This window comes from Littorina saxatilis, linkage group LG4, assembly GCF_037325665.1.
Source record: "Littorina saxatilis isolate snail1 linkage group LG4, US_GU_Lsax_2.0, whole genome shotgun sequence".
NCBI lineage: Eukaryota > Metazoa > Mollusca > Gastropoda > Littorinimorpha > Littorinidae > Littorina > Littorina saxatilis.
Genome location: NC_090248.1, coordinates 28,461,902 through 28,480,534, shown reverse-complemented (window position 1 = coordinate 28,480,534; position 18,633 = coordinate 28,461,902). Strand labels below are relative to the sequence as shown.

The window sequence follows — 18,633 nt, the reverse complement described above, 5'->3', positions numbered from 1 at the left end:
ATAATGTGCAACTGGCAAACGAGCGCACCGTGCAACGACACCAAGAGTACACAACTTGTTATCGTGACCTTGGCTGTCTGAATGTCGCCACAGAGCGTACAGTCAAGAGAACACATATCGTTGGCATAGGCACTGGCTCCAAAACTTATAGAAAGTGTCCTTTGATGGTCACTTTCTCTGAGTTTATGAATAAATAATAAATGTGAAAACTGAACATCAATGAGGAATTATGTAAGTAAACGAAAATATTTCCAGGGCCTGTCTGTTTGACTGCCTGTTGCCGCGTTCGTGCTTGCGTGTGTGCGTATGTGTGTGTGCGTGCGTGTGTGTGTGTGTGTGTGTGTGTGTGCGTTTGTGTGTGTTCCTCTATTTGTGTGTGTGGTGTGTGTGTGTGTGTGAGCTTGTGTATGCGTGCGTGATTAACGAAGCTTTGAAGCCAAACAAGGGCGGCACATCTGTATACAAACAGGTTCACTGTTATCTCCCTTGACACAGTCTGCTCAGAGTATCGGTATCCTTCCGCATTTCTTTTACATTTATTCACTACAAAATGCACCATACATGTACGCTACTTGTAATCAAAACCATCCACCCCAAACCACAATCAAATAATCAGAAAGAAACACGAGTACAACTACTGATTATCATGACCACCTACGCAACCTTCCACACTTTTACTATTGTGATAAGACACGGTCCATGAAAAGTTCAGACAGCGAACGTTGTTTGCGGTCAATGATAGGATAGCCTGGTTGGGTCTGTTCTATTTGCATGAGACGCATTCATATCAATTCAGGTGGAAGATAGCGCACCAAAAGCTCTCCAAGTAAGGTTGAAAACACTAAAATTTCTATCCGTTGTGCTGAATAGCCATTAAGAGATTTCAAACTCAGTAAACGTGTGAGTTAGTGCACGTGAACTGCAATCGCAATAATAGTTTGAGTGCATGAGGTTTTTGGACTGCAAAGCTGCTGACTGTTTCAGATCCGGTCGTCATTCTGTTTTGTCACGTAAGTACAATGAATTCTTGATTAGACTGTAAGCTGTTATTCATACCTGTATATAGTACTAGATGATTACCCGCTTCGCCGGGAAGAAGTAGAGCCGAATACCAGGCTGCGCCTGGGACCCGGCTCTGCCGGGTGTACGCCGGCTTTGCCGGCGCACGAAGGAAAGGAGATAAACGCGCAAAACACTGGAGACCTTCTAAAAATAGTAACGTGCAGTGACCTTCTAAAAATAGTAACATAGTAACGGGAATATGGATTGACGCCACACGGAGGAAGGGAGATAATCGCGTCTGAAAACACTGGAGAAGATAAGGAAGAGTTACTGGTAGTGGATCCTGACAAAAAAACAAAAAAACAAAAAAATCGGTTCAGCGCGCACAGCGCTGCGCGCTGAGAGCACGTGTTGAAATATCTCATCGATGAGGTTGTGTCCGGGGTGTAGCTGAATACGGTGTCCAAATTTGAAAAAGATCCACCGAGAATTTTGGCCGTGCATCGCGAACAGACAGACAGACAGACTGTGTGTGTGTGTGTGTGTGTGTGTGTGTGTGTGTGTGTGTGTGTGTGCGTGCGTGCATGCGTATGTCTGTCTGTATGTCTGTGTGTGTCTGTCTGTCTGTCTGTCTGTCTGTCTGTGTGTGTGCGCGTGCGTGCGTGCGTGCGTGTAAGTGTGTGTATTTGTGTGTGTTTGTGTGCGTGCGTGCATGCGTGCTTGCGAGTGTATGTATCAAGCGCTTAATTGTCTCACCGTTATAATATTGCCATGTCTTGAAATTAAGCATTTGCTTTTTGCTGGCGGAAAAAGCACAGCTTCTGTTCATTCCACAATGTTGCATAATGCATGATTACAAAACCCCGGACCCCTTATTGTTCTTCATAAATATTCATAACAAGGAACTGGCTAATTTACTACATGGTGCCAATAGCCATGAATAGCGTCGCATCGTTTCTGGGATTTGTCACGGAGCGAGAGAAGGAAAATAACTCTCTCTCTCTCTCTCTCTCTCTCTCTCTCTCTCTCTCTCTCTCTCTCTCTCTCTCTCTCTCTCTCTCTCTCTCTCTCTCTCTCTCTCTCTCTCTCTTTCTCATGCAAACTGACTAACTTATGAACGAAAAGATCAACTGACTGATTAATAGACTCAATCACTCACATTAAATCTCTCAGATTTACTTACTAACACACTGATGAACACACCGTCAGTCACTGATTAATTCACTGACTCACTCACTGATTTACTCACTCGAGTCACGTACTGCACTCATTAAACTCATTTACTCACTCACTTACTAATTAATTTATTCACCAGCTCAATCACTCACTCAATCACTCACTCAATAACTCACTCGATCACTCACGCAATCATTCACTCGATCACTCACTCAATCACTCACTCAATCACTCACTCAATCACTCACTCAATCACTCACTCAATCAATCACTCACTCGATCAATCACTCGATCACTCACTCGATCACTCACTCAATCACTCACTCACTCAATCACTCACTCACTGATTAATTAACCATACCGGACTCACTCACTTACTAACTAATTTATTCACCAGCTCAATCACTCACTCAATCACTCACTCGATCACTCACGCAATCACTCACTCGATTACTCATTCAATCACTCACTCAATCACTCACTCACTCGATCACTCACTCGATCACTCACTCACTGATTAACTAACCATACCGGACTAACAAACTAACACAACAAACTAAAAATACTACCTAGAGTATCAAAGATTAAAAAATACGGGCACATTCCACTTCATTCAGCTGTTTGTAAAAGCGGAGCTCCCTTGAAAATGCCAAACCTCTGATTTCCAAACTCTTATCAGGTTAATGAGGGATTTGAACCTGAAACCACAAGCGGACCATGACAGGCTACAAACTTCTCGTGAAAAATGCCAGACAGGTGGTTCAGGTCAGCGGTTCCCGGGAATCAGTCAAGCGTGGATCAGACATGAATAATCTACAGGTGTTGGAAGGGGCGGAAGGGGGATATTCTATTCTCGTTGACAGGTAAGTGAAGGTATGATAAAGGAGAAGAGAAGCACAATGTTTTTGGCTTATCTAGGAAAAGAAGCAACTGCTGTTACTGTACTGACAACGGGGCGGGCTGCGTGGAATCAGTCACGGAAGGTGATGTGAGCCAGTGAGTGCTTGAGTGAGTGAGTGAGTGAGTGAGTGGATTAGTGAGTGAGGGAGGGAGTGAGTGAGAGAGTGAGTCGGTCAGATGGTCAGTAAGTCAATCAGACAGTCAGACTTGAAGTGAGTTAATCAGTCAGTCAGTCAATCAGTTACTTAGTTATTTAGTTACTTAGTTAATTAGCCTACTTAGTTGTTCGTGCATTAGCTCGATAAAAACTCCATTAAAGCTTCGTTGGTGCGCACTTTAGCCTCGTTCGGTGACCAGCACTGTGTTGGTGTATACTGTAGGACGTTGTTTTTCAGAGACGGTATCATCGCGGACCTGGGACCGAGCAGAGAAGTGGAGGCTCGCCATTGCTCGGACACCATTGACACTGTCGTTGATGCCACCGGGAGATGTCTCATACCTGGTATGAGAGACACATTAATTATGTAGACTGACTAGCATGCATACACTGAAGATATTGCACACACACACATACACACACACACACACACATACACGCACACACACACACACACGCAGACACACACACACACACGCACGCACACACACACACATACAAACACACACAAACAAACACATGCATACGCGCCCGTACACGTTGGACGCATGCACGCCCGCAATCCCCCACGCACGCACACACTCACGCACTGACTTACGCACACAAGCAGGCACATACACACACACACACACACACACACACACACACACACACACACACACACACACACACAAGCATGCACGCACGCACGAACGTTGTTGTTGTTGTTGGCGATGATGATGTTTTTGTTGTTGTTGCCTCAATAAAAGCAAGAGTATTAATTAATTCACAACCCATACAAACGGACAGAGTTATTTCCGGAAGTCGTCTATTGTGGTGGTGGTAGCGGCGGTGTTGCTATATCAATCAATATCAATATGAGGCTTATATCGCGCGTATTCCGTGGGTACAGTTCTAAGCGCAGGGATCGATTTATTTATTTTTTTATTTTATTATATTGTATGCAATTTATATCGCGCACATATTCAAGGCGCAGGGATTTATTTATGCCGTGTGAGATGGAATTTTTTTACACAATACATCACGCATTCACATCGGCCAGCAGATCGCAGCCATTTCGGCGCATATCCTACTTTTCACGGCCTATTATTCCAAGTCACACGGGTATTTTGGTGGACATTTTTATCTATGCCTATACAATTTTGCCAGGAAAGACCCTTTTGTCAATCGTGGGATCTTTAATAACGTGCACACCCCAATGTAGTGTACACGAAGGGACCTCGGTTTTTCGTCTCGTCCGAAAGACTAGCACTTGAACCCACCACCTAGGTTAGGAAAGGGGGGAGAAAATTGCTAACGCCCTGACCCAGGGTCGAACTCGCAACCTCTCGTTTCCGAGCGCAAGTGCGTTACCACTCGGCCACTATATGCTACTTTTCTCTTTCCAGGTTTGGTTGATGCTCACACTCACACTGTGTGGGCTGGGGATAGGGTGCACGAATTTGCTATGAAGGTAAACAATGCATTACTCCATCACACAGCACATACGGCCCCAAGCATTCTTCTTCGTCTTCTTTGTTCATGGGTTGAAACTCCCACGTTCACTCATGTTTTTGCATTCAGAGTGTGTTTTGACGTGTATGACCGTTTTTACTTATTCAAGGCAGCATACGCCGATTTCGGGGGAAGCATGCTGGGTATATTTGAGTTTCTATAACCTACCGAACTCTGACATGGAGTACGGAATCTTTTCCGCGCGCACTTGGTCTTGTGCTTGCGTGTATACGAATGGGGATAAGGCACTAGCAGGTCTGCACATAAGTTGACCTGGGAGATCGAAAAAATCTCCACCCTTAACCCACCAAGCGGCCGCGGACGGGATTCGAACTCACGACCTTCCGATTAGGAGGCCGATGTCTTACCACAACGCGGCCACAGCGCCTGTAACGGCCGCTAGCATCAAAGACACACTTATTCCCATGATAACAGTTCGGTTCATTGTCATTGGCCAAGGTTTTACGTAGCGCATGTGATGTGATGGGATGGGATGGGATGGGATGATACACCATGCTTCTACTTGGACACATACCCAAAATCAAAATCTTGACTGCTTCCTGTGCAAAGTTGTATTTGTTCGATGAATTAATTTACAAAGAGCCACTGAATTACTTGAGGATGAAAGTCGCTTGTTCATTTCAATGTTTGTTATTCTTTCAGGTGCCAGGAGAAAGGGTTCCGTACAACTCTCGTCCATTACGCATGTCGAATGCATAAAGAGCGATTACTTCCCTTTGGTTATTTGATACTTAATCTGAAGTCAGTAGTTCCTTGGGTTCGCAGCTTTAACTGCTAAGTAGTTGAATGACTGGTTGGATGATTTTTCGCTGATTAATCTATCAATCAATTTGATTGATTGATTGATTAATTGATTGATTGATTGATTGACTGATTGATTGATTGATTGATTGATTGATTGATTGATTGATTGATTGAAAAAGTGTATCTATCTGTACAAAAGCTAGCAGGTGCAACCTACATGGACGTTCACAAGGCAGGAGGTGGGATCTACTTCACGGTAGAGCACACCCGCGGCGCTACCGAGGATACACTCTACGAGCTCCTGAAAGAACGACTGGTGCGAGCGGTGCGGGCTGGTTCGACCTTCGTGGAGGTCAAGAGCGGATACGGCCTTGACCTGGACACGGAAGTGAAGATGCTGAAGGTCACTGAGCGTGCGCGACAGTCACTTCCTGTTGACATTTCGTGCACATATTGCGGTGCACATGCCATTCCAAAGTAAAGGAACTAGTGATTGTGTTATCTGTCATTGTGTGGGAGGGGGGAGGAGGGGGAGGAAGGGAGGTTTGTGAGGGGAGGCGGAAGGTTTAATGTCATCCGCTTTAAAAGCTCTTTAGACAAAGGGAATTACAATATGTACAAAGATTTACCGAAAATCACACTGAACCAACACTCACACACACTGACACGCACATAAACAAAAATCCACTCTCTCGATAAAGAGAGAGAGAGAGAGAGAGAGAGAGAGAGAGAGAGAGAGAGAGAGAGAGAGAGAGAGAGAGAGAGAGAGAGAGAGAAAAATAAAGAAGAGAAGAGAAACAGAGAGAGAGAGAAACAGAGACAGGGAAAGAGTGTGTGTGTTTATATGTGTGTTTCTTTGTTCGTTTGTTTGTTTACTTTTGAAACTGGCAAATCGCACAGGCACTTTAAAAAATACATATTTTCAGTGTTTCTGTGTTTATCATGCCACTTGCCCATACGTTTGCAAGGCCGGAATCTTCTGAATTATTTTCTTTCTGTTTTCAGAGAAAAAACTTCCCAAGAGGCCACCACTGACGTCGTCAATGTTCAGTTGCCACGTATTAAAGACCTGATGTCATCAAAACAGCTTTGTGTGCATAACATCGACGTCTTTTGCGAGCAGGGTGTCTTTGACGTCACGCAATCACGTGACATACTTTTGGCGGGGAAATCTATGGGTCTGAACCTGAATTTTCATGGCGAGGAATTGCATCGGCTTCATTCTGCAGAGGTGTGTGAACTTTGAGAGAGAGAGAGAGAGAGAGAGAGAGAGAGAGAGAGAGAGAAACAGACAGACAGAGACTGAGAGGGAAGAGAGAGATAGAGAGAGACAGAGAGGGGAGAGAGAGATAGAGAGAGAGACACAGAGAGAGAGAGAGAATCATCGGACCTGAATTGCAAGCCCGAGTCTCAGAACAGAGCATCATTCTAGCTGCATTCCTGCCTATCTACGAAGCACCCAGAGAGAGTGTCTGGCCGGACCAAACTCCCGTGTCCCAGACTATCTGCGGCTGACTGCCGCCATCATCAGTCGCAGGGACTGGGGCGTCTATCTAACGAACGAGTGTTCTAGTAACCGTTTCGTTCTGAAAAGGCGAAAGGCATTGTACAATAATACGAGAAACACTGTCCTCTTCTTTCTGTTAATGACAGCAATGGAGGAATAAGCTCGGCAAGGTCTATTTTCTACGCAGAAATTCAGATGTAAACGTCCTCGTTGGCAGCTGTGGCCATTTGCATGTTTTGTTCATACGCTACAGTCTTTACTTTTCTATTTTGTACACGATCTAACGCGGAGTGCTAATAAACTACAGTTCTGTTCAACAGATGGGGGCAGAGATCGGAGCGCTTGCTATCAGTCACTTGGAAGAAGTGTCGGAAGAGGGCATCAGTGCTATGGCCAAGTCCGGAACTGTCGGCGTCCTACTGCCCACGACCGCCTACAACCTCCGTCTGACCCCGCCCCCTGCGCGTGCTATGATAGACGGAGGGATGGCTGTTGCTCTTGGATCTGATTTCAACCCAAACGCTCACTGCCTTGCTATGGTATGTCGCTTAATTATGACAACCTTTCGAAATCTAGTGTAAGAGCTCAAAACTGTAGCTTTAAAAAAAGTGAACTTGATCAACCTTGCCTTCTTCTTCTTGTTGTTGCCGCTACACGTGGAGACCAGTCCAATTGAGAAATGTAGTGGTCATCTGCAGGGACGCCGCCGTGCCGTATCAACCTTGCCTGTTAGAAGCAATTTTATTTTATGTATGGCTTCAGATAACATTTTAAAAGACACTCAGAGGGGATGTCACATTTCTGACTTTTCAGTATCCAAGATGGCGGCTAATTCAAAATGGCGGCCAACCCTGACGTAAGTCTGGCACATAACATGGTCAAGTAGCATCTCATTTTAAAGGTAATTTTGAGAGGAAGAGATATTTGACATCAGAAATGCTGCGAACATACTACCATTCATGTTAAAAGCATTTTAGTGTGAGCAATGCGTTTACGGCCAGGCATTTGTCGACTCATATATTAATGGGAGCAAGCAAAATACTTTCAACAAATCGAATATTGAAAAAAAGAACGTTTTCAAACACATTTTATATTAAATCTAAAGAAGAGAAACGAAGTTTACATTATTGTTTAATAATCGTTATCTTGATATCCCAAACTGTTAATCATTTAGCAATCTTGTTCAAGGTACTCTTTATGACTAAGGATGAAACAAATTTGCTGTACACTAATAAGTTACTAAAAATACAATGGACAAACAAACACACAAAGAATAAAACAAGACAATGGACAATGACATAACGAAAATAAAAGTTCAAAACATAAACCGCTTAACTGCTCTTTTAAAATAATGTTGTTTTAAAAATATACACAATATGCCTTCACATGTAGAAACGGAAATAGGCATAACTTGTGACACTTGTTATGAATCAGAAACAATTTTGAAACCCATAAAACAAAAAGTGGACACACGTTTTACCCCGCTCTACCCTCTTCTGTCATGGAATGATACATTTGAACAAGTAAATGTTTGCCTTGAATACAGTGTAAATGAAGATATAATGATCAGATTCATTAGACATTGATTCGATGAATGTTCTGTTACACTTTTGAAATATATATACGAAAATACAGATTCCTAACTTCAGCTCTCATACATTGAAAAAAGTAAAACACCAACCACAAAGGTACACTCGTGACTAAGAATTCAAACTTGCCCTTTGTCACATTGTTGCATGCAGATTTGTTTCTACCGTTAACTACCTTGTAAGCGTCCGGTAGCGATCAAACGCCCAACCATACTTCATGTCAACAACTGTGTATAGGATATAATACCTTTTAACCAACCCCATCCCTTCCACGCCACCCCCCCCCCCACACACACACACACACACACACATACAAAGGTACAAACAAACAAGTTTCTTAAAGATGTTAACCTCTTCGCAAAATATTGAGATATAATTCCAGTGAATAATGACAATATGCTGCGATGAGGTCATACCCTTGAGTTCATTCTTTTGCAACTGCAGTCTGGATAGTCATGCCAAAAGTGGACGAAGAAATGACAGATTCATCTAGTACGTGTTTAAGAGGTCGACCTAGGTTGATAAAGAGATCGAATGAACGGATTCTTTTCTTTAATACGCAGTGTTTGACACGTATCTTACCACCATCACCCACCCCTTCTCTCTCTCCAGGATTTTGCTAGATGGCTTTGATCAGGACACATGACTCGACTAACTACAATTATAATATTTTAGTGTGTGCAAGTTTGTGACTTTTGTTTTGACACACGTGCTGCTGCTCGTAACGCTGGATATACGAAGCAGATCTTGAGTTATCATTTTCATTCGTGATATGAGCATTTGTTTAAAACTATGACGCAAAGTGATTGTTGTGGTTAGTTTTCATGTTCCATTCTGGCGAGGCACTTGCATGTACACGAACGTGTCTGTGTCACAGAGAAAGGTACACGGAGAGTATAGTCATTTTTGCACAGCAACAATCCCACTAGCATTCTCATACCAAGTGATCAAATACCGCTATTTCTCATGAGGAATAGATTCAGTACAGGGTAAAGTAACTAGAAACACCCACCCCCTACTTTTGGGCGTAAGGGGGATGGGCGCTTACAAGGTAGTTTACGATACAGGTCATTTCTAGATTGTCTCAGTTCAGGACTTAAGTTTAGTGCCACTGCAGATTAAGATCAGTGGGCGGCACCAACATTGCTTTCTTTGGATTTCTCTCTCTCTCACAAAGCAATGAAACTTTCAGTGAAATAAGGTTTTTGCAGTATTCTTTGCACAGGCACAATGTTGCACATGCCAAAGCGAGACGTGTGCATCTGCAAGGCATGTTTCTTTTGAAGAACACCCACATGAGGTCAGTTCCATGCCGGCAGCAGAAGCAGGTTCCGAGGTGAGAAGTGTGTGTTGAAGGAAAATAGTGTCAGGTTCTGATCTTCTTAACTCCCAACCACTCTCCTGAAACGGTGGAATATGTTCGAGTGTTTCACTTCTCTTCCAGATCAATGTACATCAACCAGACAAAAAAAGATTCCCCATGTGTTGTAGTTCACGTGATCACATTCTGCGAAGTATTGGAGCATCTCAGCAAATGAAGAGAGACACAAAAACCAGTCACTGTCTCAAAGTGATCGTGTGAAGCACAGAAGAACAAACACCAGTTGCATGTAGGTTATCCAGAACTGACATTTTATGCGGAAAACTGGCAAGGAAGAGCCCATAGAGCTTTCAAAGTGAGTTGGTCGGCATTGTTTGTGGGAGCTGTGGTTTCTCCAATGCTCAAGATTTCGTCAAGTCATGAAGATTTCATTTTTTTTTTTTTCTTTTTTTTTCTTTTTTTTTTTTTTCTTTTTTTTTTCTTTTTCTTTCTTTTTTTTTTCTCACCCTCCCTGCTACTCTCTCTCTCTCTCTCTGATACTGTGAGCGATGCTGAACAGTTTAAACATAAACCCTATACCATTCTCTCTCTCTCTCTCTGATACTGTGAGCGATGCTGAACAGTTTAAACATAAACAGATAGGGTTATAAATAGCAATAATATCATTCTTTCGTTTAACATGGACAATCTTCGAAAATCTCTCTTTCTCGCTCACTCTCTCCCACCCCTCCCTCCGCTCTTTCTCTACCTCTCTCTCTCTCGCACCCTCCCCTTTCCCCCTCACTCTCTTCCTCTCTCAATCTCTCTCTCTCTCTCCCTCTCTCTCTCTCTCTCTCTCTCCCTCTCCCTCCCTCACTCTCCCTCCCTCACTCTCTCTCTCTCTATTACCATGGTTGTGTTTAAATGAATTAATAATAATGATATATTTTGCTGTTCGTCATAATTGTTTTCATCATTGGTTCACCTTAGTTAATACATTGACATTTGCAACGAGTCATTTACAATAGCATGATAGTACTGGGTTTCTCAGTCAAAAAGCCGAATGGAGAGCTCTCTTTCAAATATACAATTTGGGTCAAAGCCTTCTCCGTATTTGTATATACTTATTGACATTTTTGCAACAAGCAGAATAAAGTTAATATTTCTTATAGTTTGGTCCTGTTGCTTGTTCGGTTGGAAACCAAATAAAACGTCAGTTTCTTTTAATTTTATCTGTGAACCTGTTTTTATATAGATTTGCTTTTCTACGTTCTTCCAAAAAAGTGATATTCTTGGGCATTTAAAGAAAAAATGTTCAATGAAATCAATATCTCCACACAGACTACAGCGATTGTTTTCACGTTTTTTCATTTTGTGTAGTAAGATATTAGTGGGGTAGATATTATGCAATATCTTCCAGTGAAGTAGCCTTAGTCGCTCTTCCTTGGTGCAGTTGTTTGCTATCATCCAATGATTTCTTTCTATTTTATAGTTATATTTATTCATCCAAAAATGTATTGAGCAAGGAGTATTTGCTTTTTGTTTGGTAAGTAGTGATCTAAATTTTTTGGGAGTCCAGTTTTTAAGAGATTGAGGTTCTAGAGAGACAGTCGCTTCTTGAGTTTGGTTATTGTCAGCTCGCAATGATTGCGCAATGAGCGCGGTTCGCATTGCATTATAATCAAACAGCAGAGCAGGGTAGTCCCCGATTTTTTCTGCAATACGTGCGAGTGGTAATAATCCCTCGTCTGTCCATATATCTTGGACGTAATTTATGTATGCATTTGTCCATCTCTTGAAGAACAGAGGTCTGTTTCTGTACATTATCTCTTTGCTATTCCAGAGACAGGTATATTTGAATTCAGTATTGGACAGGTATATATTTCTGAATTCAAGCCATTTAATTAGACATGATTTCCAGAATTTAGATTTGACTTTTTCGAGTCCTAAAAATGTTTTTGGATTGGCAGTAGCATTGAGGCAGCAAAGGTTTGTTCCAACTTCATTAAAGATGTAGGTTGGTATTAATTTCCATTTGGCAGATGTGTCTATTTTTAACTGAGTTACCCATGTCATCATAAAGGAGGCTTGCATATCTATTATGTTTATCATATTACAACCTCCATTCTCCCCTACGTTGCACATTACACATCTTTTTACCTTTTCATAGGCTCGCGTATTTGTGTACTTCTTTTTCCATAAAAATCGAAATAAGATTGTATTTACTTTCTGTAGGATAGTGGCTGGAGCACTTAAAGCTTGCATTGGGTATACAAATTGTGAAATCAAGACACTTTTTACAATACATAATTTGCCTGTGATACTAAGGTTTCTTTTAGACCATATGCTTATTATTCTTTCTATTTTTTCGATTCTTACCGACCAATTCTCGTTTATGTCTGATGCAGTGACATCATTTTTAAAGAGTATACCTAAAATCTTTAGTTGTTTTTTCCATTTTAAGGCACAGAGATGTTCTCTGCTGTCCTTTTGAGATCCTAGCCACATTGCTTCCGTTTTGTTTGTATTAATTTTTAGTTGTGATATTTTCGTGAAATCAGTGACAAGCTTCATTGCGTTTTTCAGATCTTGTTTTCCTTGTAATAGCATGTTAATGTCGTCAGCGTACATTGCTAATGTTATCATATCAATTGAGTTGTTAGTCTCTATCTGGGAGCGAGGTAATCGAAGTCCGTGTATGCTTGGATCGTTTCTAATCTTTATTGCAAGAATTTCCAGTCCGAGAATGAAGGCCATTGGCGAAAACGGGCAGCCTTGGCGAATTCCTGTCTCAATCGGGAATGGTTCGGAAATCCAGCCAAGGTAGTTAATACTACTTTCGGTCTCATTTGTGAGAACTTTAACCCAATGCGTAAAATTCTCGCCAAATCCGAATTTTCTGAAAGCCCATAGCATGAATTCCTTGGAGATAGAGTCAAATGCACGTGTATAATCTAGGGCCAATAAAATACCGGGTTTATTTTCATTATTCATATGTTCAATTACGTCATCTATTAATCGGATAATATTACTAGCTTTTCTACCCTTAATGAATCCCACTTGATCCTCTGAGATCAAATCACTTATAACATTCGACATCCTAAGCGCAAGGCATTTTGCTAATAATTTATAGTCTGTATTTGTAAGGGAGATGGGTCTCCAGTTACACAAGTTATCTCTTGTGAGGTCTTTTCCTTTATGGATTAAGGTTATAATAGCTCTTTTTTGTGAGGGAGACATTTCTCCTACATGAAAGGATCTTTGAATCGAGCCTAATAGTAGCTCTCTTATTCTCGACCAAAAGAATTTAATAAAACTTGTAGTCACTCCGTCACATCCCGGTGAAGAACCATTTTTCATGCTTTTTAACGCTTTAAGAAGTTCTTGTTCAGTTACTGGGTTTTCTAGCGCTTCAGTTTGTTCTTGTGTCAGTTGTGGGATATCAGCTTCTCCTAAAAAAAGTATTAGCCTGTGCCTCTGAGAAATCATCGGTTTTCTTAAAAACGTTTTTGTAGAATTTAACTTGTTCTTGTAGGATATCGCTTTGGGCGGTTACTGTGTTACCTTCTGCAGTTTGCAGTTTATCCATGATCTTCATGTTGGCTCGCATTTTTTCGTGTCCAAGAAAATATCTTGTGTTCTTTTCTCCTTCAGCAATATATTTTTCCTTTGATCGCTTTTGGGCGCTTTTTGCCTCATTTAATTCGTGGAGTTCTAGATTTTGTTTAACCTGGCCTCTGTGAGTCATAAGGTGTACATCATAAGGGTTGGAAGCCAGTTTTTTGTCCGTTTCATTAAGCTCTTTCGTAAGCAGGGAGCGTTCGGAAATTAATTTTCTTTTCTTTTCTTTACCATAAGCAATACAAAATTCTCTGATTTTAATTTTACATATGTCCCATCTTATTTGCGGGTCCATATTATCGGTTTCGATAACATAGTTCTCAATTAAACTGTTCATTTTTATAACAAAATCAGGGTCATTAAGATGATTGTCGTTGAATTTCCAAAAGGAGGGTCCTCTTTCTACTGGGGAGATGCAGTACTTCAGTCGAATTAGTCGGTGATCGGTGTGTGCCATCGAGATATTTTCACACTCATAACATTTATTTAGAGCAAAGTCGGAGGCAAGCATATAATCTAATCTCCTTGCTATAAATGGAAATTTTGTTGACCATGTGAAATCTTTCTCTTCTGCGTGTGAAAGTCTCCAGACATCATTTAAATTGGAATCAATTACCGTCTTATTAAATAGCTCAACGTCTTTAGCATTATGTTTTCTACCACTAATAATATCTAAATTATTATCCAGCACACAGTTGAAATCCCCGCAGATTATCTCGTTATTAGAGTTTTCTTTACAAATATAGACATCACGAAAAAAAGCAGCTTTTTCATCTTCAGCATTAGGACCATATACATTAACAATGTGCAAATTATTCTCCTCCAGATGAACTTCAATCGCAACAATGCGTTGAGTGCTTAGGGTGCAGTTCACTTCATATGGAAAATGTTTACGTACGAGAATCACTTGTCCTTTACTGTGGTTAGTAGCCGTACTGTAAAATATTTTCCCTCCCCATTCCAGTTCCCACTGGATAATGTCGTTGTGCGTTATATACGTTTCTTGCAAACAAATTATATCGTAGCGTTCCTTTGAAAATTTATAAAATAATGTTTTTCGTTTTATTTTATTTCTCAGACCACGGACATTTAATGAGCAAATATTTAGATTGGCCATTTTACTGTAAGTAGAATAATGAAGATACTATCTATCGGATTAATATCGCAGTCCATTAATCTCAGTCCGTAAGACAAAAGCAAGGTCGCAGGGAGGAGGACAGAGGGGAAAACACTGTCACTGGTTAACCCCATTCCGATTGGGCCCCCATAGTGTCAGTTGAAACGGCGATGGTGTCGATGCCGGTAGTGGCAGTATCTTCCTCGTCTCCACGTGACGATAAGGTGTCGCGTCGTTTTCCAGGACACGCAACAGGGGGGGGGAGAGGTTGGTGGTCTCTTTCTCGAAGGTGTGTATGACCGTGCCCGCCGACCAAACGGTAACTTGGTTTGGTGATTTGCACGAGGTGCGCGGGGCTCCCGGTACAAGGTCGAAGGGGAGACACTTTCGTGTTGAGGAGAATCCCTGGGTTGAGACGTTTCTTTTTCTTGTTGACCAATCGCATCAATCGCATCACTGCCCGAAGGTATCTCCTCATTGGTGGGTGTTTTCTCAGTGGTGGAGTCAATGTGGGTACACGAGGGGGATCCCCGTTTGTGACCTGCATTGCCACAATCAAAGCACGTGACGTCACTGACACACGAGGAGGTTCCGTGACCCAGTTCCAAACACCGTCCACATTTGAGTTCACGGTTCACTCTCTGCTCAAAGTGGAATAAAGTGGGTTTAAACGGACCCAATTCCACTCTGGAAGGGAGGGGAGTTTCAGGCACCTCGATGTACATAAACCGCCGCCCCGTGAGCCATCGTGTCAAATGTCCGCTGTCATCTCTGTCCCTCTCCATGAAGAGGGCGGATCTAGGTTTCCCCCCCAGCTTCACAATCATTTCCTCAATCTCTGAATTGCTATATGATATTGGGATGTTGCCGACTGTGAGTCTGGTTGTTTTGACCTCTCTCTCACCAGCACTCGTGCGAATGATGAAAGGGTTCTTGTCGCAGGGGGTAACACTGACGCCGCGAAGAGAAAAGCCTGATAACAAAAGTTTCGCTCGAGTTGCATTTGACCGAGGGTAAATTCTCCACAGAGAGCCAAGTCTTTGGGCGCCGATAATCGTATCATGACCGGTTTTCTTTTCACAAGTGCCGCAAATTTCACGCACCGTGTAGGGTTTTTCACGCTCATTTGGTAGCGAACGCTGTTGTACGAACACAGGCAGAACATCGGACCGTTGACTGTCGGGAAACACCCCCGTCGCCATTTTCCTCTATCAGCAAGTCAGCGTGAAAGCATGACACACGTAAAAAAAAGAAAAGACAAGAATTACAGTACCTTTTTGACCGTTGGATTGGGGTTGTCGTATCAATCACATTCTTACACACAAGTCAGGCATATTATTTCAACAAAAACATCCGGCAAAAGTCCGGAGAAATCAAAATGAAGCGGAGGCGAGGTGAAAGCAGACCAGCCGACATCAGCTGGTAACCGGAAGTCCGAAGATTTCATGTACCACCTAATCACCTTCAAAAAGTGTATGTGCAAATGAAAGACCCCCATCTTTCGAACTTTTCCGTTTGCGTTGCCATATTGCAGCATTTTGGCCTCGCAGTACAGATGCTTGTCAAACGCCTTCAAATAGTTTTGTCATTGCTTGACATTTCTTGATCACTGTCGATGTCCTAATGGTGTCAAAGACAGGGGCTAGAGCCTTGTTATGAGCGGACATAGGCCAACTGAATATTCACCTCCCTGGAACTTTTTCTCAATCTGGCTGCTGTCTCAGGCAAGTCAGCAACTGCACACTATGATAATGTCTTGTCCGCAGGCTTGTTCAACTCATGTCAACGTTTTCATAAAATGTTATATCATAGATTCAGATTCATTCACTGATGAAATATGTGTCCCATGGTCTGCCGATATTTCCTCAAATGGACTTTGTTGGTGTTTACGCAGTTATGCCAAATTTGTGTTGCTACTGAAGGACGAATAGCACACTTTATGCCAGACGAGCTTCTTCTTCTTCTTCTTCTGCGTTCGTGGGCTGAAACTCCCACGTACACTCGTGTTTTTGCACGAGTGGATTTTCACGTGTATGACCGTTTTTACCCCGCCATTTAGGCAGCCATACGCCGCTTTCGGAGGAAGCATGCTGGGTATTTTCGTGTTTCTATAAGCCACATAACTCTGACATGAATACAAGATCTTTCCACACGAAGAGGGGTAAGGTACCAGCAGGTCTGCACATAAGTTGACCTGGGAGATCGGAAAAATCTCCACCTTAACTCACCATGCGCGGCCGGGATTCGAACCCACGACCTACCGCTTTGGTGGCCGGCGTCTTACCACAAACCCAGCTTTAATGCCCGTCTAGAGCTAGATGAGCTGATCTTTAAGATAAATAACGCTTTATTTTCTGATTTAAAATGCTTTTGGGATATATGGTCATTATTCTGTAGCCTTTCTACAATGATGTCAGTAACGTTGTGCAGGGAATCCTACGTTACCGTTCCGAGCAGATTGCTATTTTGCTTGTTTTCCGCAAATCCTGGCAACAATTGCTGAGTCTGAGTCAATTCAAGAAGCTTTCTCGCGACTCATAGATGGTTACATGTTGCTGAATTTCACAATGTCAGGAGTCTTGAAACCAACTGTTAAGATTGAAAGGATTAAAGACATACGGAATATGCAAAATAACTTAAGAATGTCAAATATCGCCTTATCCATTTGTCCAACAAAATTAAAACATTTGTCAACGCCTTTATCACATTAATAACCATAGGAACAGACACTAAATGTACCCACAAACACCAACTATGAGCGAAAATGTGTGAAAATTCCTGTTTCAATGTCCGCCATTTTGTTTTCAATATGGCGGCCAAAATATTAGTGGAGCAAGGTGACATCCCCTCTGGAGATGTTCACGGACATCTAATTGAAGCATCCAGATGGGATGTCAGCTTCTATAACAAGCAAGGTTGACCAAGTTCACCATGTCCGACTGGAGCTATCTCTCTAATCCCCCTTCGCCATGTGTCGCGATATAGCGGTGTGTTTGCTGTACTGTTCGTGAATTCGATCTGCTGTATTGCTGAGATCAATGTCTTGCACACTGGCCGGCATGCTTCTCGTGCTGTCTAGTATTGGATCTAAATTCGCTTGTAACGCCCATTGCCTGCTTTTTGACCACGACTATTCATTTGCTTCACGGTACCGTGGCTTTTCTTTGCCAGACTTGTTCCTTGCTCATGTTTTGACGAGGATGCGAGAGACTGACTTTAAAACCCAAACAGAACAAGCCTGTCTGAACCTTTCACACTTTCAAGCGAGACTAGTTTTAGCTGAATCCGTATCTGCTCCAGCTCAAGCTTTCTGTATCTGAATAATCTGCCCCTGTCTGTGTTAACCCTTCAGCCGCTGGTGATGAACCTAGCGTGTGTGACGCTACGCATGACGATGTCCGAGTCTCTGGTGGCCGCCACGCTCAACGCCGCTCACGCCCTGGGTCAGTCTGACCGTCACGGGTCACTGGAGGTCGGCAAGTTGGGCAACATGCTTGTTCTAGACGCTCCAAGGTGAGGATGTTTCTGTTGAAAGAGTTGAACGTGGTTAGTGGATGGGGTAGGGTGAGACCTTACATCCTTTTACTCAGGCACATGCAAAACACGCACACACAAAACACACACACACACACACACACACACACACACACACACACACACACACACACACACACACACACACATAAACCAGCCTGGATGTAGAGTTGGAACTTCTGTTCAAATTAATTGTGTGGGTAACACCTATGTCAATTTGCTAAATAAATTCAGGGGGGAAATCCATTTCTCGCAGAATGCAGTCAAACTGTGGATTTGTTGGCGTATGTGTCCACGTGGAAAGACGGTGCCATTAAATCACACCAAAAATAGCATTGTTCAGTGTTTTCTATTGCTAGTTAGTCCTGCTGCCTAAAGCCTAGTGTGTGTGTAAGTGTGTGTGTGTTAGTGTGTGTGTGTGTGTGTGTGTGTGTGTGTGTGTGTGTGTGAGTGTGTGTGTTAGTGTGTGTG

At 42.5% G+C, this 18,633-nt stretch overlaps 1 protein-coding gene across 1 annotated transcript in view; it reads left to right on the top strand.

The window, feature by feature from the left end:
- Positions 1–741: 741 nt before the first annotated feature.
- Positions 742–18,633, top strand: part of LOC138964401 (probable imidazolonepropionase) — a 19,675-nt gene continuing 1,783 nt past the window's right edge. The window contains exons 1-8 of the mRNA XM_070336343.1: positions 742–1,010; positions 2,858–3,041; positions 3,474–3,580; positions 4,624–4,688; positions 5,694–5,971; positions 6,500–6,725; positions 7,322–7,540; positions 17,981–18,141. Coding sequence (XP_070192444.1) covers positions 2,896–3,041; positions 3,474–3,580; positions 4,624–4,688; positions 5,694–5,971; positions 6,500–6,725; positions 7,322–7,540; positions 17,981–18,141 — 1,202 coding nt within the window. The 5' untranslated portion in view covers positions 742–1,010; positions 2,858–2,895. The remainder of the gene's footprint in view (positions 1,011–2,857; positions 3,042–3,473; positions 3,581–4,623; positions 4,689–5,693; positions 5,972–6,499; positions 6,726–7,321; positions 7,541–17,980; positions 18,142–18,633) is intronic.